The sequence below is a fragment of the Camelus dromedarius genome, chromosome 13, assembly GCF_036321535.1.
Source record: "Camelus dromedarius isolate mCamDro1 chromosome 13, mCamDro1.pat, whole genome shotgun sequence".
Lineage (NCBI taxonomy): Eukaryota > Metazoa > Chordata > Mammalia > Artiodactyla > Camelidae > Camelus > Camelus dromedarius.
In genome coordinates this window covers 68,835,776-68,860,233 of record NC_087448.1, presented here as the reverse complement: position 1 = coordinate 68,860,233, position 24,458 = coordinate 68,835,776, and the positions used below count along the sequence as shown (strand labels likewise).

The following is a 24,458-nucleotide window of genomic DNA, read 5'->3' as shown; positions in this document are numbered from 1 at the left end:
TCAGCAAAGAGCTTTATTCTGACATTATTTTATAGCTTGTTTTTATGTAGTGAGCATAACTTAAGACTTCTGTCCATATCTGTGTAAATAACAAATTCTGGCTCATGAAGATCTCTGAATTACAAACATGAATCTATATCTTAAAACTCAAGCCTAGAAATACTTTGGGTAAGCAGGTTCCATCTGTGGTTTTATTGCTCCTAATTATTATTTTCTTTGGAAGACATTCACTCCTGCTTCTTCGCAAGGTGTCCGGCTTACTCCCCCATTGTTAGGTCTCCACTATCAGAGCATGCAGTCAGGGCTTGCCAGACACGGTCCAGATAGCATCCCTGGGGCCAGCGGGACGGAGCTCTGCTCACCTGTGGTCTGTGGTCCGTGTTTCCCTGACCTCTTTTTACTTCCTTTCAAGTGTGAGACAGTAAGACGTCTCAGCAGCTCGAGGTCCAGTAAGACTGTTGTTGCTTCTGGAGATTGACACCCTTCCTATCTTCTGCCACTTTTTTTTTGTTGTTGTTGTTAATATTTGGGGGGGGGGATGGTAATTAGGTTTATTTATTTTTATTTGTTAATGAAGGTACCAGGTATTGAATCCAGGACCTCACGCATGCTAAGCACGCACTCCACCGCTGAGCTCTACTCTCCCCCATCTTCTGCCACTTTTTAGACGAGGACTTATTTCCACCTTTGAAGTATGTTCATCCGCAGGAGGTCTCTTAATGTAAAAAATATGGACTCTATCTGCAGTGTCTTTCACTGTGACTCTGTAATACATACCATGACACCAAAATAGATAGTATTGGCTAGCATTTACTGTAACAAGCCAGGTTTTCTGTGATCTTCGTATGTGAGATAATGGAATCCTTCCAGCATGTGTCCTAAATGGGGAGTGTGACTACCTGGGTATGGATGGGGGACCAGAGACACCGAGGTTAGCTGATCTGCCTAGCACCCCTGGGGAAGGTGGTGGAGCATCTTGGGGTAATGATCTGTCTCTCCTTTCGATGATGCTCTGGTACCCTGAATCGTGGGTGATGATGGAGTGGTCCCTCCCTGTGCTGTCCACAGGGGAGCTACCAGGCACTGCAGTCACCCAACACTTGACCTGTGGCAGGTGTCCCCGAGGAACAGGTTGTTTATCTCATTTCATTCAAGTAACCAAACTGAAGTTTTTCCACGTGAGGTTATGGCTGTTGTACTGGACAGTGCAGTTCCAGAAGGAGCGACGTCTCTCCGGTAGTGGTGGCTTTGGGACCAACTTCTAAAACAGAGACGTATATCCCAGCACGTGTGCAGGGCAGGAGCGGCTCCCGCATCCCTCTCCTCTCCCTCCTGCTCCCGGCTATCTGCCCCCCAGCCCCACCCATCTCTGTCCCTGCTGCTCCTGGCTCCCCCCATCTCATCAGCCATTTTGGTCCCCAGGTCCACCCCCACAAAAGCCCCAAGCACTGTCTCTCTCATTCAGGCTCATTTTCGTAACTCAGCTTAAAGTCGTTTTCCTGAATCTTTGGGAAAATAGGGGAAGGATCACTGAGACATTTGGAGTCTGTTTTGAGGCTTTTATCCCCTTGAGCCACATTTTCTCCCTTCCCCACTGCAGGGTTTAGCTTTTAGTTTTGGGAAGTGTATGATAAAGATCATTAATGGGGTGGAGGGGATAGCTCAGTGGTAGAGCGTGTGCTCAGCATGCACGAGGTCCGGGGTTCCATCCCCAGCACCTCCATTAGATAAATATATAGAAAACCTAATCACCTCCCCCTCAAACATTTTCTGAAAATTTAAAGGTCATGAATAATGCCTTTTCTTATTTCCAAGGCAAAAAAATACCCAGTTTGGTTTCCGTGACACATGGAGCTTTCTGCGAGCAGCACGTGCCGTGGCTGTGGGTGGGCATGGGGGCGATGTCCTGGGGGCTCCTGAGAGCCAGCAGCATCGGGGCCTGTGGGCGGGGTATTTGTGTTTTCTCGAACGGCCACGTTAGGCTTCAGTTCGCAGCGGCTGGCCAGCGTTTGCCCAGCCCTGGCCCCTCCTCCACACCGAGCCTGAAGCCAACAATGTGCTTTCAACACGGTCGCCTCCCAGCAGTAAATCAGGAAACTAGTTTTCGCATGAGCCTCTGGAAACAGACTTCAAGTCTCTGGCACGGTTTTCAAAGAAAGCTTTTCTAACCAATTATTGGGATGACTTTGGTTCATGTGAAAAAATTAATTCTTGTGAACAGCAGCATCTTTCCCTCCACGCGGGTGCACGTGGGCTTCACCTTCTTAGAGACATTACCTTTCAGAAAACTGCTTTCACCCTTAGGAGTAAAGTCACCCACACAAAACTAATGTAATTTTCAGGCATAAAAAGATTCATTTCTGCCACTTAATTACAGCGTTGCTCACTTTATTTACGTTTAATTATACCTAATCGAGCCCAGTGGTATTTGGCAGATATTAACAAGCCCTAGCTTGTAATTTTTGTCTAGAAAACTCAACTACGGGTTTGCATAAACCGAACGTTGGGGGGAGTATGTCTTTGGTGGTATTTTATGAAAGGAAATTAAAAAGCTGATTTCTAAACACCAGCCACCTGAATATAATTTGTCATTTTCATTTGTGTGCCCTAGATTTTCTCCATAAATAACTTCTTCTCTGTACAGTTTGAGTTTTTAAAGTTCAAAGAACCGAAGTGACTACTTATTGGTTGAACAAATAAACAGTGCTTTAGACGTGAGGCCCCTGAAGGTACCTCCCGGACAATCGACGGTCTGTGAGGCTCTCCCCGCGGTCGGTCAGGGACGGCCCTCCGGCCGGGAGGTGGGAGCGGCTGATGTTTTTGTTAAGGGCCGGATCTGCAGAGGGAGAAAGGGAGAAGAGGGCTTGAGGACTGTTTACTTTGAGTCATTTTGCTACTGGAAAGCCACCAAATGTGGCTTAAAAGTATTGGGCAGAGTGACAGAGCTACTGCTGCCTGCAGCGTGGGCAGCAGCAGCCCGGCCGGGCCCAGCCCAGGACCAAGATAAGGGAAGCTCGCCGCCCCCTGCCCCCCCCCCCAGCCCAGGGGGCGCTTGGCCTTGCCCGCCGGGAGGTGCTGCTCCAGCCTTCACGGGCCCTGGCTCCCTGGGATAAAGCCATGACACTAGCAGTGGTGATGGCCGCCATCGCCTTTGGGACGCCCTGCTCAGTCTGTGTGCGTCCGTCTAGCTACTCAGTGAGCATTTGTCTGCTACTCACTGGCTGTTAAAAAGCAGTGACCGGTGTTGCAGGCGGCAGGGCAGGCGTTACTCAGAAGCTCTGCAGTAGGCGTGGGGGCCGCGGCGGAGGGGCTTCGCGGTGCGGGGGAGAGACTGGGTCCCCTCCGAATACAGCTGGGACAGGTGGGGAGTCACAGGCACGGGGTGGGGCCGGGGCAGCAGGTGGGAGGGTGAAGTTACCAGGAGCAGGCGCTGGAGTAGGGGGGTTTCTGACCAAAGCCGACCACACAGGGCTCCTGCTGAAAACAGACCAGGGTGGTCAGGTATCCCCTAGGGGGAGGGTGGGGGGTGAGGATCTGGGCTGGGCAGTTCTGGTGACACTGACTGTGGGGTTCTTGCTGGAACTCGATTTTACAAGGGAAAACGCACAGGTAGACCAGGACAAGGTCCGGAAGCCCGACTCAGGCACGGCCAGCAAAGCCTGCCTGTCGGTCCCAGGCGCGGGGGCTTCAGGGAGGAGTCGTGGGGGGAGGTGTCGTCAAGGAGGAGTCACCACCTGTACGATTCGGGGAAGTGAGTGGGAACCTTGCAGCAATACTTTTTTGAAAATTGCATTCTTTTTTTAATCCACGTGTATATTTTCCCACCTCAAAGTTCATTCATAAAAAGGCCTTCTTGGGGATTCGGGGAAGTCCTAGGAACCCCTGTAAGCTACCAGGTCATGATTTCAAAAACAAAGACTACAGTTTCGTTTTAAAGCCTAAACTCATGTCTACCATTGATGTTAATGACAGGCTGTGTCCATAAAAATAAAACATGCGTCTACTTCAGAAGCCCAGGCCAGTGACCGACTCTCTCTGCCCTCCCCCTCTGCCCTCCCCTCAGCCTCCCACATGAGCGCGCACACACACACACACACACACACACACACACACACACACACACAGTCCTTCTAACGAAATGGTGAGAGGCGGGACTCGGTACAGCCTGGGAAGTGTCAGAGAGCCAGAGCAGGACCGAGGTTAAAGCAGTAAAAGTCCCCTGTTCTGTTCAAGAACTTCTGCACCAGAGAAGGAGGGCGCTCAGGACAGAGCTGGGCTCAGTTCCAAATCCAGCATGGACACGTGGGGACTACAGCCCAGGGGTGGGGTAACTACGAGACATCGAGGAAGGGGTTCTGGCTGGAGAGATGGAAGAGGATTCTTGCTGAAAGTGGCCCGGGACCAGACATCCCCTGGGGGTGGCGGGGTGAGGAGGGTTGATCAGATATGGAGAAGAAGCAGACACTGAGGATGGGGGATTCTGGCTACAACTGGACAGGATCCCTGGACACCTGGGCTCTTGAAGACAAGGCCTGAGAACAGGGCGTAATTGAGAGAGAGGCTCAGAGAAGCCTGTAGTTTGGTCAAAGAGGGGCTGTCAAAGGCGCAGACGAAGCGTGGCCAGCCTGGCCAGCCTGCCCTGTTCCCCTCAGTACTCTCCAGAGACCCAGCCACACCTTTCCTTCTATTCCCAAGGGTAGTCAGCTAGCCTGCCGCCAAAAATAATGTGCCTAAGGAAATCGCCCCCTTTTACTCTAAAGTAATGAGAGGAGAGACAAAAGATAGATTATTTTCGTAGATGCAGTTAGATCCCGGGACCCTCGCCAGCGCAGTTCTCCGGACGTGAAGGTTACCCTCCCGGCCTCAGCACGTGGGGTGCAGGGATGAGGGTCGTGCTGCGGTGGCATCCCTGCATGGGAAATGAGTCCCCTGGGTTGACGCCAGCCAGCCCGCCCTCCCCTGAAGCGCTGATGGGGAGAACGAAAAACTAGATGCAGAATAGTTGTTCACACACATGCACACGCACACACACATACATACACGTGCACGTACACACACGAGGAGGATATTTCTGGGAGGGTTCCCCAAACCTGGCAATAGTGTTTACCTGTGTGTTGGGGGGATGGGAATTTAGAGGCAAGGATAGGAAGAGGGGGTTACCGTGGGGCCAGGGTTGTGGAGTCTGTCCCTCTGTCTCTATCTCTGTCTCTGTCTCTCTCTGTCATTTTGTCTCCTTCCTGTTTCTCCTGATAGTTGTTTGTTGAACTTGTGGGGAAGATTTCAAGGCATCTTAAGCACCTCATTTTACTGAATGAAATAAAAACATCAAAGTAGACATTTATGTTGGGGGTAATTTGATATTTATATGCTGTTTACTTATTAGCCTGGATTTCAAGTAATTACAGCATCTCTACATTTATGATGCTTTAGAAACACGGCGAATGAGCTCTAAGAGTGGCTGGTGCTGTGGCGCTATGTAGTCATTTCATTGCTTGCAAATAATTTCTCTGAATTACTAGTTAATTCAAGATGTCTAGGTAATTTAACATGGAGAGTGGTCACTTCATACATTTCTGAGACTATCACGAACTGCAGGCTATGATAGTATCCTTAAAAGTTTAAAAATAATCGCAGGCTGTGTTTCTAATCATACCTCTTTTAAATGGCAAACACTTCAGAGAAAATACATTTCAAGTAAAACTCCCCCAGATGGTCAGTCTCCATACGAGCGTGTCCTGCGGTGTGTGCTCTGCAAATCTGGGTGCTGTTGTGCGACAGTCACAGAGACAGTCTTATTTCAACCCCTCACCTAAACCTACCTGCCCCCCACAATTACTGTTGCTGCCCCAAAACATACGAACTCCAGGCGGAAGAGCAAGTCAGTATCCAGTTAGCGAAGGTGAGCTGCGATGCGCCTGGAGCCTGGCTTTACTTGCTTTCTATACGCGATTTGGTCCAGTGTGGAATGAACCAAAAGAAAAAAAAATGGTTCATGAAATCCCCATGCTGCAAAATCTAATGATGTGTAAATGACACCCAATGATGTATGGCAAAAACTCATGGGTCAAAATGGTCCCCGTGTACACACAAACTCTAGAATACAGTCAGGAATCAAAATAGAGAGGAAGTGAGTGATTGGAGCAACCCCCCCCCCATGATGCTCAGCAGGAGGGAGGAAGCCCCCCGCCCCCATCGCTCCATCGCTCAGCAGGGGCGTTACAAACACAAAACTGCCCTCAGATGCAGGGCTGCTGAGTTCTTTATGTTAAACATAAAGGCAGGATTCCACCAAGAAAGGTTAAATTATAGTTTATGTACCCATTTCCAAGAGCAGGTGGTCACGATTCATTTTAGGAAGATTCTAATTCAGTAAAAATGTTTTAGATAGAAAGTGATGTTTGAAGTAACCTGGAAAAAATCGGGGTCTGAGATCCCTTTCTTGCCCAGTGTGGCTTTATTTTATTTGACTCAGGAAAGTTGGTCTGTTGGGCTGTAGAGTCCAAAATACTCATAGTCATTCGTATCGTGTGTTTGATGGTTGCCTGTGCTTGATTTAGAGTTTAGAGGCTTTATATATTTTCCTCTTTATGCCTCTAAATAACCCTGTAGGGCCGGTGTTATCCCTTCTCACAGATGAAGAGTCTGAGGGTCAGAGAGGCCCCAAAATAACTTAGCTGGCAAGTGGCAGAGTTGGCCCTCAAACACTGTGTCTGGCTCCCATGTAGGAAAATACACACTTTCCCCCCATATCAGCCTGGCTTGAAAAGCAAAACTCCAGACGTTTGCCACCAGTTTGTAGACCTTTCTCTTCTCCTGTCTCTTTGCCTTTGTTTTCCTGTCTTCCTCCCCCTCCCTTTTCCCTTCCCTCTGTGTTGTGGGTTAACCTGTGGGTGAGATGCTTACAGTCCAGGCCGCCTGGATCAAAGCATGGTTTTGAAATTGCTGCCGCGTGAACCTTTGACGTGGAGACGCTGAGCCTGTGAGCCGGGAGGTCCCCACCCCCGCGGTCACGCGCACGCGCTTTGATCCCGGGACACTGGGAAGGACACTCCCTTTGGTGCCTAAAGAAAGCCTTTGGATGCCCACGCGGCGCTCTCAGCTGCGAACGCACTCGTCCCAGCACAGAGGCACACTGCACAACCCCCAGAAGAGCAGTGACTCCCTGCCCTCTGCGACTAAGTCTCGTCTCAAGAAATTGTCCCTGAATGTGTGTCTTTGGTGTTTTCCTGATTAGTCAAAAAGCTTTTTCGAGCAAGTCAAAGCATTACAGAATTATAAAAACTGAAAACGCCTCATCATTCCACTGCCCGCCTCCCCGCAAAAGATAATCCCTGTTAACAATTCAAAAGAAATTCTAAGTTGTGAGTTTGTACTTCAGCTTTTCTCCCCTGCTCTTTGCTGTGCCCCTTCAAGATGCACATCTGAAAGACAGGCGGAGAGATGGCAGGTGGGCGGGGCAGGGTCGGCCTCCCCGCCATGAGCCAGCCACCAGTAGAAGGTCTGGATTCAGGCGCTGTGACTCATCCTTGCTGGCCCGCTGGTGTCTGGAGTACGGGGGCTGCTGTCTGTTGTGTTGGTTTGGATTTAGTTTCTAGCCCATAAGTACTGTTCAGGTGACTTTGTGTATACATATGGATGAAGAAGTTAAATATGTACACTTTATAGAGAAGCGGGAATTTTGAACTGGTGGGTCTGCCCTCTGGCGCCTGTGGGTCACAGAGGAGGAAGCCGGCTGCGGGTGGGAGCCCTCCGGCCACCGCCCACGTCTGGCTGTCCATGCTCTGGTCCCGCACGCGCTCCGTGCTGCTCCGCCTGCAGCCCTTGAGCTGCTGTCTGCTTTTTCTTGACGGCCCGGGCTCTGTAGAAGCCATCACGCAGTAAAGATAAGCGTGTCACTGTCTGACGCGCCGTCTCTCAGACATCCTTCTGTGCGTGTGTCAGGTAAAGTGCCCGAGAGACCCACAGTGTAGCAGCGTGACATCTGACCCTGGAAGCAAACCGTTCAGGTTCAAATCCAGGTCCTCGGTAGCAGTGCCGCTCTGGACAAGGTGCCTGCCTGCTGTGAAGCTCCGTGCTCCCAGCATGAGATGGGAGGGATGGGCGTGTGAATTAGTGAGGTCGCGGTGTAGAATAAGCACCTGATGAGTGTTAGTACCGAGTATTAATGTTTTTGTAAGAAACGGGGTGGGTAGAGCTCAGAGGCAGCGTGTGCTTGGCACGCGCCAGGTCCTGGGTTCCATCCCCAGTGCCTCCATTAAAAAAAAGAAGAAAAAGGAACATATTTTTAATTCTGTGTGATAACTTATTTTTTAAACGATCATGAACACTTTTTTATATCATTCTGTTTGTGGCTGCACTATAACTACATTACATGATGTGCTATGATTTATTTTGTGCCAGAACTGGTGGAAATGATCACATGTGGGTCAGAAAGTCACGCGTGTTGCCCGCCCTTGGAGAGCAGTGCTGTGCTCTGATGCCCAAATCCAGAGAATCTTGAGACCTTTAGTTTTACCCAGACAGGAGTTCGGTGCCCTCGTAAGCACTGTGGAAGCCTCTTCCTACTCTCAGACAAGAGTAAACCGCTGAGCGGGTGTCGTATGTATATGTGATCTGTCCACGGGGCACATTTCTAGGCTTGTAGGCTTGTGACGTTTCGAAGTGGCCGTCTGTGGGTTCAAATACTTTTCAGATTCTTATTTTCTGCCTTGATAAGTGAGTCAGCGAGTGCGTCCCTGACTTCTGTTTCTGAACGTTCACACGACCGACTGAGTTATAGGAGGAAGCGCAGTAATTGTGCCTGAATCTGGCCACGATCCTGGGGTTGCGGGGGGGGGGGGGGCTTTCTTACTCAAATGCTGCTTGAGTCAAGCTGGTGACTAAGGATCCTTCTGGCCGAAAGAGAGATTATTAGCAGCGGGAGACACCTTTGAACTTGCTCAAAGAGCTGCCTCTGTGTGACTGTTAGCCCAGGTCTTCGCTGTACCTCCTGGTCCCCCGCCCGTGCTCCCAGTGTCTGAACAGCTTTCTCTGGCCCGTCCATCCCCGCAGGAGTGTGGCTTCGGCTTCGGGGAGGACGCTCGGTGCGCGAGCTGCCGGCCGCTCCGGTTCAAGGAGGACTGGGGCTTTCAGCAGTGCAAGCCGTGTCTGGACTGCGCGCTGCTGAGCCGCCTCCAGAAGGCCAACTGCTCCGCCACAGCGGACGCCGTCTGCGGGGACTGCCTGCCCGGGTACGTGGCCCGCTCCTTCCGCGTGACTGTTTCATGATTCTGAACAGGCATCTCTCTGGTTCCCTCCCCTGAATACGACTGATCTGAACCTGGACACACTGGCCAAGGGCTCCTGGCTTTTCTGTTCTCCGCACATCCTGTGCGCCGTGCGCCGAGACGGCATGCTGAGGGTGAAATGGGTGAGCACGCCGACCCAGGCTGGGTGTCACCAGGCTCTGCAGAGGCCCTGCAGATCAGTAAGAAATGTGGGCCAAGGGACAAAAGAATAAACAGTCAGTTCACAAAGGAGGAGGCACAGGTGGTCTGTGGTCACCCGAAGATGGCCTGTCCTCAGTGGTAATCCGGTAAACACACACATGGCCACCCGGTCACTCAGCATGTGCTGGTGGAGCGGCAGGAGGGCATGGCTTTAGGGAAGGCGACAAGGATCCCCACCCACGTGCAGCTTCTGATTTGGTGAAATTTGAAGAAGACGCTCATGGTTAGTGATGAGAAGTAAGTTGTGCAGGAAGGTAGAAGGGAGGATTGCTCTGGGGAAAGAGCGTCCACAGCAGCTGGGGGAGGGGGAGCCCCCAGGGACGCAGGGGAGGCAGTTGCAGGATTAAAGTGGGTCATCAGGGTGGGCGATACTGAAATGGTGAGATCTCAGTGGACGCAGGCCCTGAGGGGGCACGACCTGGGCATTTCCGAAGCTCCAGCGAGGCCCAGGCAGCTCAGGAGACGGAGAGCAGGGGCAGAGGCGGGGGTGGGGGTGACAGTGGACACCCTAACTGTCCACAGGGAAAGTGGACCCAGGCCGTGGACAGAAAGGGGACCCCTCCTGGGCCAGGTGGAGAGACCAAGCTCAGGAGGAGGAATTTTAAAGTTTTAAGTGCTTCTAGGCGACCCCCGGGCAGACTTCCCAGATAAAACAGGCGAGCATTTTACGTGAATTATTTTCTGCAGTGTTCACCGTGTTATTTTTCTTTATTAAGATTTGGTGTGTGTGTGTTGGGGGACAGAGGTAGTTAAGTTTATTTGTTTATTTACTGGAGGGATTGGAGATGCTGGTCACGTCCAGGACCTCGTGCATACGAGGCACGTGCTCCACCCCTGAGCTACACCCTTCCACCATGTTCACCGTGTTTAGAAAATGAAGAAAGTCAGCCTGCTCATTGTTGAAGGTTATTCAGGCAAGATTACACAGCCAGTCTGCAGTGCAGCTTGGAGCCACGACCAGGACACTGCCACCAGAATCCAGGCTTGACGTCACTGCAGACAGAGAGCCTCACTGTCCTCGGCCAGCACATGCCCACAGGGTCAGGGCTTTGACCATATGGCCCGGTGCTAGTTCTGTGACTTTATTGAGGCCAGAGGGCAGGTAACACTCTGGGCCTGAAGGGCAGAAACAGGGCAGGGAAGAACCTAGAGATTCAAGCCTTTCCCTATGCACAGACTTAGCACCTGCACAGATGCAAAAAGTAGTGGTCTTACACCAACAGCACAGGCAACCAAAGAAAAAATAGCTCTACTGGATGTCATCAAAATTAAAGTCTTTTGTGCTTCAAAGGATACTATCAAGAAAGTGAAAAGACAACCCCCAGAATTAGAGGAACTATTCGTAAATCATGTGTGTGAAAAGGGACTGTCTTATCTACAATATATAAAGAGCTCTGACAACTCAATAACAAAAGGACAGATAACCCAATTAAAATATGGGTTTGAATGGACATTTCTCCAAAGAAAATACACAAATGGCCAGTAAGCACAGAAAAAGATGCTCAAAGTCACTAGAAATCAGGGAAATGCAAAAACAAAAACAAAAACAAAAACAAAAAAACCACATACCTCAAACCCACCAGGATGGCTATAACCAGAAGGCAGACAATAGCAGGTGTCAGTGAGGGTGTGGAGAAATCGGAACCTCGTGCACTGTCGGTGGGAATGTGAACTGGTGCAGCCACTCTGGAAAACACTATGGAGGCTCCTCAAGCTACATGTAGAGTTACATCCTTAGGTGTTTGCTGTGTGCTTGGAGCTCTCTAAGGATGTGTCTGAGACGCTGTTTCATTTAGGCCTTTGAGAATCTTGGTTTTGCCAACAGGACCAGTGATGGAGACTGCCGGTGATTTATGACATAGATGTGTTTGCTGCAGCTGCGAGCTCTGATGAAAAAGCTAACAAGGGCTACTTTCCTTCTCTTCTAGGTTTTATAGGAAGACAATGCTCGTCGGTTTTCAGGACGTGGAGTGTGTGCCTTGCGGGGACCCCCCGCCCCCTTACGAGCCGCACTGTGAGTGACACCGGGCCGGCAGCACGGGGGCTCTGGGCCTCTGTTGAAAACTTTCCTTCAGTTGGGAAAGGAACAGAGCCTCCCTCTGCTGAGGGGCTGACAGCGAGCACTCTTTTGTCGGCCGCCCAGCAGGACATAAAGCCCCTTTGTTGTGTGTCGCAGTCAGCAAACTGTGTCCATTGATTGAATCTCGGGGTGAAATACAGACATTTTGCTGCTGCCGTGTTCCATTCAAACCTCTATTTTTCATTCTCGATTATAACTCAGGCCACTCCAATTAACTAGGGGGTCCAGAGCCTAATGCATAACGTCTTTGTGCACACATCCGTGTGTTCCCGTCTGTGGTCCCCAGACGCTGACGTGGGGTGGCGCCTCTCCAGGGACGTCCCTCTCGGGAACCACCTGCCTAATTAGTGCGTCATTCAGTGGGACCCCAGTTCATTTCGTCCGCTCCTTCGTTTTTCTCATTTAACAAATACATAACGAGAAAACCCATCACATGTTGGTAAAGAGAAAATTGTGCCTTTTCCTCTTTGTATGAACATTAGTTGAATGTTCTGACCATACTTTTTCCTTAGATAGAAGAGGTATTTGTTACAAATTATCAGCCTGCCTTGATTTTGAATAGGAAACGGCGGCTTCTCTGGCTTCTTCATTCTGAGCCCAGATCTGGCCGCTGGAAACCCAGGAGCGGGGGGCCAGGAGAGGAGCCAGGTGTGCTCGGGCTTGTCTGCTGAGCAGGGCTCTCCTGAGCTGTGGGGACAGCGCAGTCCAGGAGGGAGGCCGGGGAGGGCGCGCTCTCTGCATACGTAACTCTCGCCTTCCGGGGGAGCGTGAGTGACGCAGATGTTCACCTGGGGGTTGCTTTGATAGCATTTCCGTGCATGGAATCTCTCCTCTTGCTTCTCTGGGGGACAGAAGCCCCTCTAAATTAACTGAAAGTTATCTCGTTACTTGACAAGGTCACATGGTACGTTGGTTTCCAAGAGTGTCATGGAATTTTGCAGCCCACATAATTATGCCCTTTACCAAAATGCATCACTTTCTGCGTCTGAAGTGATGGAAAGGCAGAAAGAATGGAAGACTCTAACTTTTATAGAAGTGTACCTTGACCTGAGTCTTTATAATAGGTCAATGTTTGCCAAACAATTCATTGCCATATTGAATGCCTGCTGTGTACTGGTCACAATTTGCATTAATTTTCTCAGTGTCCCAGCATCAGTCACATTAGTCAGTGAGGACGGCACTTCCAGGGGGCTGGTAACTTTCCGTTGTTGGCTGGTACTTGGCAGAGACAGTACTCAACCCCAGGTCTGTCTGGCTCCAGATACCGTGTCCTTCCCATCACTCCCTACTGTCTCCTGAGAAGAACCCAGCTGTCCAGTCTGTCCTCTGTTGGCTGACGTGATCCACTCCATGTTGAATTCTTCTTGTATTGCTAGCTTTAATGTTCATCATTTAACAAAAACTAAAACTCTGACATAGAGGAGATACTGAAAGCCTCTCTTTGCAATACAGCCCATCAAAGGACACGTCTTCTTGCCAATTAAAACATGGCGGCAACCCGGCCTTGCCCGTGGGTCAGCTCAGCCATCATTTTATCCAGAAAGCAAAGAATATGCTCTTCATCCCAAACCACCATAAAAAGATTTAGTAAAGAGATCAGTATTGCCCAGTGTAGAGTTGGAAAGTACTGGGTTTTTTTTTTCCTTTAATTTATTGGGTTTAAATTTAATGTAATCTAGTCATAAGTCTGAGGCATTGGAATTTTTGCCTTTGGGGATCTGGCTAAGTTTGGGCATCATAAATTAGCCTTTAAGCATAGATTTCACATTTAACTTTTAATGTCTTGTAAAGCCCTGAGTAAGTTACAATTTGAAAAGAAAACAGGCAAGTGTAATTTATATGTATAGATGTATTTCTCCTTATAGGAAACTTTTTAGAAAGCAAAGGAAAAAAATTATTTTTCAGAGTCAGAAATGCAGCATGCACAGCTAATAGCCTTTTGAACTATGAAACCACAGTCTGGTGGTCTTCAGTGAGCCTTAATCCTTATCTCTCTAAAGGAAGGTTTGCTGCCTTTGGCACAGTTCTTGGGAATAATTCCAGAACGCAACTAATCTCCTCAAAAGAGATCTTGAAGTCTTTGGGGGAAATTATGTAAGGCGCCTTATGTTTTCATTTCTTCTGCTTTGAGCTTTTCCACTCATCCGCGGAGAAATGCTTCTGCAGTGATTCCCTGGAGGAGTTCCTGTGTTGTTTGGCCACTAGGCTTGAAGATGGTGGTGCCACACAGGCTACCTGGAGTGCTGGGGCTTGTTTCAGGGACACACCTCGTAGTGAGAGGCTGGACCCCAGGCGGCCCTGGAGTCTGGGGGCTGTGGCCCCCGCAGCTGGAGGTTCCCACAGCTGCTTTCTCAGCCTGCAGGACCAGCTTACGTCCCCTGGTTTCCCCCCACACTCTGTGGGCTGCTGTTCAGGCTCCTGAAGGGGAGAATCTGATTGGTCCAGGGAAATAGCATCGTCTTGGGAGGCACACTTCCCTGCTGAGCAAATGTCTGGTGCCCACTGGGCGTGCGGCACACTGAGGGGCACAGGGCGACCCAGTCCTGTCTTTCACCGAGCACGCAGCGTGGTGGGGAGCTGTCAGGTCCCTCCTCTGAACCGCTGTTCAGACACCACACGCCTGGCGCACGTTGTGACTGATCCGTCCTCGCCGGGGGGATCCATAGCTCTAGGAACTGGTGATGGATGATGACACAGGAGCCAGAGGGAGGCTCTCCCACCCGGGACTTCTGAGCAGGATGGAGAGGACCCGCCAGGGGAGGGGGAGCCTGGGAAGGAGGCAGCGGGGAGCCGAGCATCCTGCAGCCCCGGGCGGCTGTGCGGGTCCAGTCTGCTGAGCCTGGAAGCACCCTGGGATGGAGCCCCGCGAGGTCTCTGAGGACGGTTTTAGTGAGTAATGGCCCTGGGAGTTAGACGACTGCGAAATGGGCAGGGAGAGCGAGAGGAGGAGTGGAGGTGCTCTCAGAGGACTCTGTCCAGACGGAGATGGCGCGGGGCATGTGCGGGCGGGACACATTCTGTTTGGCTTTGGTTTTAGATGAGAGAACATCTGCTCACGTGCAGGCTGGAGGGAAGGAGCGAGCTGAGGGGCTGACCGTCTCACACGAGAGAACAGAAGGGCGGCAGGCGAGGCTGGGCCCGCACGGGTGCTGGAGGGCCTCGTTGCAGAGAGGACGGGGGCCGTTAGAGAAGAGCGGGCCCCGAGGCCCCACCGGGCTGTGGCTGCAGGGGGGCCTTACTCGCTTCTCCCCTGGCACCGTGGGGGCATCCGCCGCGGGGGCGGCTCAGGCCGCCTCTGAAGCTGCCCCGAGACACACGTGAGCTGTACCCGAAATGTGCAGCCTAGAGCAGACGCAGACGAGTCTTTAAAAGGGCGACTGTCTGCGTTACCAACACCAGGGTAATTGTAATGAACGTAGTACGCTGTCTCGTATTTAGATAATGCCTGAAACAAACCAGAGGTTTGCTTCCTGAGATTCCAGGCAAACAGAAAACGCAAGATTGAAAACGTCCTACACTTCTGTCCGCTCTCCAGAGGGCCACCCAGGTCCATCCTTGTCTTGGCTGGGGTAACTGGCAGGTGACTGAACTCCTGGGGGGCTAGGTGTCACCTCTGTAGACTGGGGCGGCCCCCACCGGCTTCAGGCTGTTGTACGTACGAAACAGTCAGGGGTCTGTAGTGTTCTCTGCAGCATCCGGCGTGGGCAGGGTCTCCAAGCTCTCAGCCCCCTCCCTCGTTCCTCCTACCGTGCAGGGCACCCTGGATGCTCAGGTCTCATCTCCCGGCATTTGGGAGGAGTTGCTGTCTTGAAAAGTTCCAAGTGGCTGCCCAGGGGCGTGGTGTTCAGCAGAGGCAGTGGTCCAAAGATCAGCAGCGAGTGTGGGTACCTGCCCCCCTCGACAGGAAAGGGCACAGCGTAACGGGTGGGGAGACGTCAGCTGTCAGATACTAGGTCCGCTCTCTGCTGCTAGGTTTGTAGTAAAGAACACCTGAATATGAATCCCTCTCTTTGTCAGGCACACCTGTATTCCTTGTAAGGTGATTTTAAAAACTGGAAGGACGTTTCTCTCCTCCATGACTATTTATTATTGGCCCAGTCTTTAGAAGTCCTCAGAACCCTGGCATCTCTCAGACCAGAGGAGTGAGGGGGGACACCACATGGGACCTGCTGCTGGAAGTCTGGGTTCACGTCCAGGCTCGGCCTTGTATGGATGGTATCCCTTCAGGCACCTCACCACTTCGAACCTCTGCTTGTTCCTTGGAAAATGGGGACAGTCATGCCCACGTTGGCGGGTTTAGGTAGAACTGAATGGAGACGTGTTAGGAAACATGCCTGCCTTTTTCCAAATGATGGCCGCACCTGCCTGCGTCCCCTGGGGCCCCGCTGTTTGCGGGGCTGGGAGCTGGCCCACGCGGGAGGAGCTCGGGTGCAGTAGGCTTGGATGTTGACTTGCTGGGCGTCCGCCTGCACTGGTGGGTGAGCAGTGAAGGTTACTTGGAAAGGGGTTGCAGTAGATGTTTTGGTGACTCGAGTGGCCAGAACACCAGGCTGCAAAGACCCTGCTCAGGCTGGCCACCTTCCTCTGTCCCAGCACCCAAGGGCTCTCGCCCGCTGCCCACCCAGCACGAGCCTTAAGCTCGCCTCCCCCACAATAGTGATGGACGTGTGAACAGAATTGATTAGTGCACCCACAGCACTGAGTCGGGAGGATGACTGGTTGACGTCTGTAAACTGCAGATAAATAAAAAGGCACCCTTTACGTAGAAATTCCTGCTTCAGGCTTTGCCCCTCATGGTAACGTCACCTCCCAGCAAGGTGCATTCTTCTGGAGCATGAGGAAAAATAGAGAAAAATATATGAGAAATTTTAGAAGAGGTCTATCCTGCCCTGGGCTTGATAAGAGATGCAGATTTTGTGTGATTTCTTTCAGCAATGTTGACTTAATTTGGAACAAATGCTGTGTTTGGAACAGATGGTTTTGAAAAAATTCAAAGCGGTTTTATTGTAGGGTGTTTAACCTAGATGTTTGCTTTGTTCTTGGGGGCTTGGTAAAACAAGCCAGGTGATTCCGAAGAGATAAGAGATCAGATAAGTCGCCCCAAGGGGGAGAAGGAAAGGCAGGAGCTGTGCTGACCTGCAGCGCATTCAGGAATTTACACGGCTTAATGCGCTCAGAAAACCGCAGGTCTCTGCGCCAGTAAGTAATGCATCGAGCTATTAAAGATTGATTGTTTTCCAAAGGAAACGCAGGCCATCTTGTGAATAATGAATAACAGTCATTTCAAAATAAACGTTTAAAAGAATTGTTTGCTCACTGAAGATGATATTTTTAATTTAGTAGAAAAAAGGAGGGGAGAGCTTTGTAAACAAAACCTTTCCAGCACGAGAGCTTACAGAGCAAAACTACAGCATTCTCAAGGTTTCCTTTTTAGTCTTTTTTTCTATCTGTGCTACTGGGTTTTTTAAAATGGGTATATTATGCCGTACATGTGATTTGGTGTCCTTTCTCCACTTGAGACGTGAATGTGTTTCACACGCTACCCCATGCGGCAGTCTAACGGCATTACCGAGCGAGGTGCCCCGTGGGTTTAGGGCTCCCGCTGGGCCGCAGGGCTGCCCCGGTCGCAGTGCTCTGTTCACACCCCTGTGCAGGAGCCGTCCCACAGGGGTGTCAGTGGGTGGGTGCCCGCAGGGTGTTCATGTGCCCAAAGGCACTGATATTTTTGTCTCTCCACCTGCAATGCGAAATTGTTTTAAAGTAAGGGTGCCAGGTAAACCCCTGTTTTAAAGAAAACAAATTTAAAAGGAAGTAAATGGGGAGTGTTTGGAAATCAGTGCCTGTGTGGGTGTTGAAGTTCCTTGTGGTGAATTCTGAGTGTCTCACCTGCACTCCTGAGGTTCAGAAGCCAGTTCCCACCATCATCCCAGTGCCCGGGACCGCTCACCGTGGGCCCTTAAACACTGAGTCTGATCAGAGCGAGTGACAGAGAAGGGGGTACAGAGGAGAGGCTTGGAATCCAAAAGTCCGTCCGTCTGCTTTGGAGACGGCGCGTGGTGTGCCTGTGTCTATTTTCTGTTTCTGCAGCAGAGTTCTGCTCCTGCTTAGTGGCCTGACTTCCCAGAGTCCTCACTGGAGTCTTTGCAGGATGGGCCCACAAAGCCACTCTGTGCTAATTAAGGGTTCAGTTTACCGAGGACGTTGAGGGAGCAAGTGTCGGGCGGGGAAGAGGAAACAGCTGCCCCGGGCTGTTTGAGGACAGAGGGGCGACCCCGTGCCTCCCAAGCAGAGAGAAGGGCAGCTTCTTCAAGATCTGGCCCCTTCCTGCGAAGCAGAAGCTTCAGGGACAGGAGGGCAAGGGAGGGCAGGGAGGGCAGGGGCTGGTGGGCGCTGATCATAGAGCCCCTGCCCCACCGGCAGCCGACGCCCTCTGCTGCTCGCTGCTTCGTCTGCTGGTTTAGGGACCTGTTCTCTGCTCTTCCTTCCACTCACCAGAGTTCCCTGCTTTTCCTCCCTTTCTCTTCCTCAGTATGATGTGCTTTCCTTACTTTGTTGAGAAACAGTCTAAAATAGCGGTCATGGAAGGCTGATGTGGAAACCACGGAGACAGAAATGGCCAGGGCTCCCGGGAGGGTCCCCACACGAATGCTCTCTGCCCGGAGGATGCCTTATGGGCCCCCCGGGGGATCCACTGATGCTTCTTTGTGGACGTTAGTCTTCCAGCCCAGCTGGTGGTGGGAGGGCCGGGGGAGATGAGGGGAGCAGCAAGCAGTGGCAGCCTGCGTCCAGCAGGGAGGGGTCAGGACACCACAGACCACCAAGGACTCCGTGATTTTGTGCCATTCAGTGCAAGGCTGGTGGACCTACCCCCACCCCGAGGGACGACTGACCCCTGGGGTCTTCTGATACCACTCAGCACCGTGGTTACAGTTCGCATTTTTATTCTGGACCCAGAAGGGGTGGGGCAGGGGTGACCCCATCTCACTTGTTGACATTCTTTTTAAGAAAAGGGAAAGCTGCTGTAATTTATTTCAAATGATCTCTATCGAAAAATGGTTCATCCTTTTTTAAGTGGATTTACTTGTGGAGGTAAACAACCGTTTTCTGAAAATACCAAACTTGCCTGAGGATGTTGGAGAAAATAGCTGGGTGGTTTTGACGGCTTGGCCACTCTCAGGGATAAGTGCGGCTGCTCCGAATGATTATTTAGCTATTTCAAAGGTTTATCTTTCCTTAGCCCTGGTTTTATTAACATTATGAAAACCAAAAATTCTTAAGAGAAAAATGTTTCTGAAAGTCATGTGCTTCTACATGCATTCTGTTCCCCCGGGATAAAATTGCCAAATATTTGTAAGCCATTCACTTTGTGCTGAACTAAGAGAAACAGAGGAAAGGGCGGTTTAAATGCCTTCACTGGTTCGCTGACCGTGTTCCCGTCGGGCCTGGAGATGCTCTGAGCTGGAGGCGCGGGAAACTTTGATCTGGTCCTCCGGGAACGGGAGCAGTTGATCATTACCCAGGTGGCTAGAAATCTAACTTCTTGGCCTTTATCTTCAGTCTCTTTTAGACATTTAAAGTCAATGAGCTGGTTTAAATATTTACTCATGAAGAAACAGGTTGTGGGTTGTTGGAGGCCATCACTAAATTAAATGAATGTTAGATTAAGTACAGTTTATTTAAAAAGAAATATAAAATCCGGCAGGCCTGTTTCATTACCTTGTGGACTTTTACAAATGGAACAGTGATTTGTGTGTGTACCTGAGACATGCTGAAGATAAACAAGCGTGGGGACAAGCCATCTCACGGGTTCTGCCAACCCTGCAGTGGGAGCACGCAGGGTCTGAGCTTAGCAGTGATTCCCTCTGGCGCCGCAGGGCCGTTGCTCCCCGGAGGCGGTGTGTGAGGGCCCCCCGCCTCCAGGTCAGTGTGCGCACCTGCGTCAGCATCTCCCGGGAAGCTGCGGACCACCTCTGTCCTCTCCCGCAGGGGTGCCCTCTCCAGCGGCACCTGGAGTGTCCTCGGGCTCTCCCCCACCACTTCCCACTGTCCTAGATATCCTTTGCTTCTCTTGCATTTGAAAAACTTCACCTGGGCACCTGTCACTGTTCTCTGTCCACATTTCATTTTCTATGCAGAGACCAAAGGGTTATGGTGTGGAATGTTGAATTCTGTCTGTTAGTGATTTTCTGCAAAACCTTCAGCATCAAACTAAAATGTACATTGAAAATCAGTCTTTCCTAGAAAGCTCTGCAGGGTCCTGGGAGGCCTGCTTTTCCTTAAAGTGAGAGAGATCGATTTTAAAATTCTCTGTGTTGTCTGATTCCCTCAGGAAGCCTGGCAGGGATCCGTTCTAAGGGCCTGAGGCTAGCTCAGATATCTGAGGGCACAAAGACACGTCTCTGACGTTGTGCCTGACCTGCAGGCCAGTCAGTCCTCTTGTTCACGGACAAATACACTGACTCCTGTCTGAGCGCTGGTGCAGGTGCTGCGGACCCCGTGGTGAAACAGACTGAGATCCCCGTCCTCGAGGCGTCGGCCTCGTACGGCCTCAGAGTAGGGGTACTGTTTGAAATAAGGTGGCCAGGGAAGGCCTAAGCAAGGGGACCCCAGGACAGGGCCCTGACGCGCAGGAGGAGGGAGCTGGCCGTGGCAGAGGCAGGAGCCCAGGGAGTGGGTGGAGGCCTCGGGGGAGGGTGTAGACCAAGTAGGGCCCAGGCTGTGAGGACCCCACTCTTTACTCTGAGGGTGAGGGGAAGTGTTAACTTAGGAGTGACGTGAGCTGACTTCACATTTTGAAAAGACCCTTCCCGGGGGAGGGTGCAGCCCAGGGGTGGAGCGCGTGCTTAGCGAGCCGGGTCCTGGGCTCCGTCCTCAGTGCCTCCATTAAATGAGTAAAGAACGTAATTACCTCCCCCCACCCTCCCCCTTAAAGCGGCAGGGGGACCAGTTAGATACAACAGGTCTGGCTGACACGACGCATGTCCTTCTGCACTTGGAAGAGCAGGCTTTCCACCCTTCTCTCAAGAGTTAGTGATTAGCCTAACTAACTAAATTAACGCATTTAATTTACTTAATTATTAGTTATAGTAATAATATAATAGTATTTGTTACAGTCTGCCTGCTCTGTGATGTGAAAGAAAATTCCAGAAGAATAACATTTGGTTGAGTTTTTCCTAAACTTGGGCAAAACAGAAATTTGGAAGAGGTGACCTCCAGTTTTCCATCGTATCATGAGATTGTACTGCGTCACGAGTGTTTTCTGTTATTTTAGGCTCTGGGACACATGAAGATCTGAGCAGCAAGTCAGGGAGACCTCTGTCTAACTTCTAACACTCATTAGCACTGGAGGGACCCGCTCACCTAACTGCCTCGTTTGATTGTCCCAGGACTAAGGCAGACTAACATCTGCTTGATGTTTTTCGTGGATAAGCTCATTGAATCTTCATTATAAAGGGGGCTTGCGTTCTGGTTCTAACACCTCACTTTCTTTCTCTCCTTTTTTTTTTTTTTTTTTTTTTTTTTGTGGTGGGGGAGGTAGTTAGGTTTATTTATTTATCTAACAGAAGCGCTGGGGATGGAACCCAGGACCTGGTGCAGGCTAAGCGTGCGCTCTTACCTCTGAGCTCTACCCGCCAACACCTAACTTTCAGACAAGTTACTTGTCTGTGTCCTGGTTTTTTTCATGTACTAAATGAAGATCTAATAATTTTAAAAGAGGCTGGACTCCTCGATTGAATTCCTGCATCTCCTTCACATTCCAAACCTCGAGAAATACACGCTCCTCCCGGCCTAACCCAGAGTCATGCTCTTTCCCAAAGTTCTGTCAGCTGTCAAGTTACAAATAAATGAACAGCAGAGTCAGTTCTGCTGGGGTAGGAGAGAGCAGAAACACAGTCTCCATCCAGAAATTTCCTCTCCAGTCTAGACCCAGCCATATTCCACTGGGCAGGACACAGGTCCATTTTTTTCTCTCAGTTGGAAGTTAATGGGCGGAAGTAACTTGAGTTTCATCATCTTAGAGTCATTTCACAGAAGATGGCTTCTTCACATCCTGCAGGGAGGTAAGTTAGCGTTATTCACTTGACTAATAACAGAGCCTGAAGACGAGAGGATGCAGAGTCCTCAGGCAAAAGCCTGCCTCGCCAGGCGTTGCCTCTTCCAGGATGAGGTGGAGTGAGGAGCTCGTGCCTTCGCTCCAGGGACACAGGGGCTGGAGCCCCACGTGGAGGCTGGCACGCAAGGGGTTAAGCAGTCATCTCTTCGTTTGGATTCCCAGATGGCAGCCCCATCTCAGTTGAAGCCAAACAATTTTGAGCTCGTGTGTCCTTTAGCACAGATGTTGGAGGCCATAATGATGTGTTTCTTTTATGGTGTCTTCTCTGTTTCTTGGTGCAGAAGTTTAAAAGCCTCGTTGTTTCTTCAGTCAAGTAAACTCAGCAAGACCTTCTAGGGCTGTGGGATAACAAAAAAGAAAAAAAACATCCTTGAAAGCAAGGAAAAAATTCATTGTCTCTGCAGGGAAATGGTATAGACAATCTGCTGCTGTTTTGAGGCTCATTTTTTTGTGTTAATGATGGTGTTAATTGTAATTAAAGTACCAAACAGTTATACTTAGAATCCACCAAGTGCCAAAGAGAAATCTGAGGTAATGAGCTCACTCTTGGCATAACAGACTCTTCTCTGACCGGCACAGGGTGGTCAAAGTCTTTAGTGGACCCCGTGGTGGCACTGTGGGCACTGATGACCTGAGGTTCACCTCCCTGCCCCGCCAGCCACTCTGTTGTGACAGTGGCCTTCTCTGTCCTCTCTGCGTCCTTTTCCGCACAGAGATGGGCATGATCGTATTTGACCTGCACCGTCATGGTGGGGAGCAGATCTCAGGCCAAGTAATCTGGGAGCAAGATTAAGAAGAACAGAAACGGAGTTTAAGTAACAGACCAGGTCTCAGCCACGGCGACCTTCAGCCTCCCTGGAGTGAGTTCCTGCCTGGATTTTCTCCCTTCCCGGGGTGCTTCTGCATGTTGAGGTTGGACTTCCGGATCCCCTCTGACCTCTAGCCCTTCAGGTCATTCAATAAATAAGCTCCAAGGCCAAATTTAAAGAAATTGGAAAAGAGGCATCTTTACCACTCCTTGTTGACTACAGAGTCAACAGTGACTGGTGAGTGTCAGTTACTCCGCTCCTGGGGGGCGACAGGTCTGGTCGGGACGCGGCTCACGTCACCCCCTCGCTCTAGGGCCACGCCCCAGCTCAGCACTTCCACACCTGGCAGGTGGTTCTCCCCGGGCTCCTCGGGTCCCTGGGCCAGTGCTGGCAAGAGCTAGTGGCTCTGAGAGTCCACACCTTGCCTTTGTGTCACAGGCAGAGCCCCAGCCACCACTGTGGGGTCCAAACAGAACAGCCCTGGGGCCCATCCAGGCAGCAGTCAGGGCCCGCTGGACACAGGAGGAGGAGATGGGGAGTGAGAACCGAGGAGAGGCTGTTGGGAGGAAGGAGAGGACAGAGACCCAGGTATTTGAAAAGATGGTTTTCAAAGCAGTATATACCCTGCTGGATGCAAAAGGATATTCTAGAATCATTCTTGATTTTTCTGGCCATTGACATACAAAGAACTCACTGTTGTAGTCACAGTGAGAGAAATGGTACTGCGGCTTTTCGGCTTAGGAACAAAACAGAACCCCCCTGACAGGATCACAGCACCTGTGCTTCAGTCGTCAAGCACTTGACGACTCAGCCGGCACTTGCACTAGTCAGACATGTGGGCGGGTGACGGAGCAGTCGAGGTGGCTGTGGGCGGCGCCATCTCCAGGAGGAAGGCCTTGGCTGCCGGAGACCGTTAAAATGTGTAGTGGGAGTCCGTGTATTTAGTTGGACGAGGTTTGGGATGGAAAATAGGGCGTCAGTTGGATAGGGACCCAAGCCCATGTCTACACACACCAAGTAGTGACTTGGTGACTTCTGCCCGAGTTTTTAAAATCAGTTTTTATAACCACACAAGTGAGTAATTGGTATCAGAAAATGTAGCTAGCTGTGTTGGTGAGCATCTGAAACCCCCACATTCCTACTTAACTTCAGACCTGAGCCAGCTTATTGGAAATACATACACGCCATCACCGACCCCCTGGCCACTAACGCGTCCCCCCCGTGGAGGGAGAGTGACCCTGTCAGGTAACGGTCACGGGTAAAGTGGAAGCAGTTACTCTTCCACATAATTAAAGCACTGATACTGTGTTCTTATCTTTAACCCTTCGATTCATAATAGTGCTCTGTCAGCTCCAGATTGTTAACAGTCAATTCCCTTGTTTCTCCACTGGCTTCTGTTAAGATTTTCTAAGAGCAGAGATAAAGTTGCAGATAAGAACTGATAGGCCAGAAAAAGAACCGATAGTCCTGTTATGTAGAGGAAATTTCTACTTTTCCAATCACACCTCTTCTTGGGTAGGAAATTCAGAAAAAATGTTTTGGCGGAAGCTTCCCAGAACGCAGTCAAAGGCTTTGGTTCGTATCACTAGTGTTTTAATTGCAAGATTTGGTCTTTCTGTGTTTAACTCAAAGGATAATGGAATAACGAGCCATTTTAGAATTGGGCTGTGTATCTTTTTAAACGGCTTATAATAGAGGTGATGTTTACTGCTAACCTAAAGGAAGGACGCTGTATGTAAGTCTGAGAGGAAAAGCATAAAGCACTCCTAATGCTTTCCATTTAAGAGTGGATGGAATTATATCCACCACCCTCCCGGCTCCAGTTTCAGGAAGGACGGGCCACGTTTTCTCGACGGTCTCCTCCCAGGGAGCATGGTCACAGGCTGAGAACAGCAGTGAAGCCATGATGGGCAGCAGCCCAGAGGGAAGCAGAAATTGATCAAGGCAGAATCGGGGACCGAGAGAGG

General features: G+C 50.6%; 1 protein-coding gene across 3 annotated transcripts in view; it reads left to right on the top strand.

Moving 5' to 3' along the window:
- TNFRSF19 (TNF receptor superfamily member 19) overlaps window positions 1–24,458 on the top strand; it is a 68,462-nt gene that overhangs the window by 25,203 nt on the left and 18,801 nt on the right. For all 3 annotated transcript variants that reach the window (XM_064493269.1, XM_010988748.3, XM_031465746.2), the window contains exons 4-5: window positions 9,052–9,230; window positions 11,417–11,502. In XM_064493269.1, coding sequence (XP_064349339.1) covers window positions 9,052–9,230; window positions 11,417–11,502 — 265 coding nt within the window. The remainder of the gene's footprint in view (window positions 1–9,051; window positions 9,231–11,416; window positions 11,503–24,458) is intronic.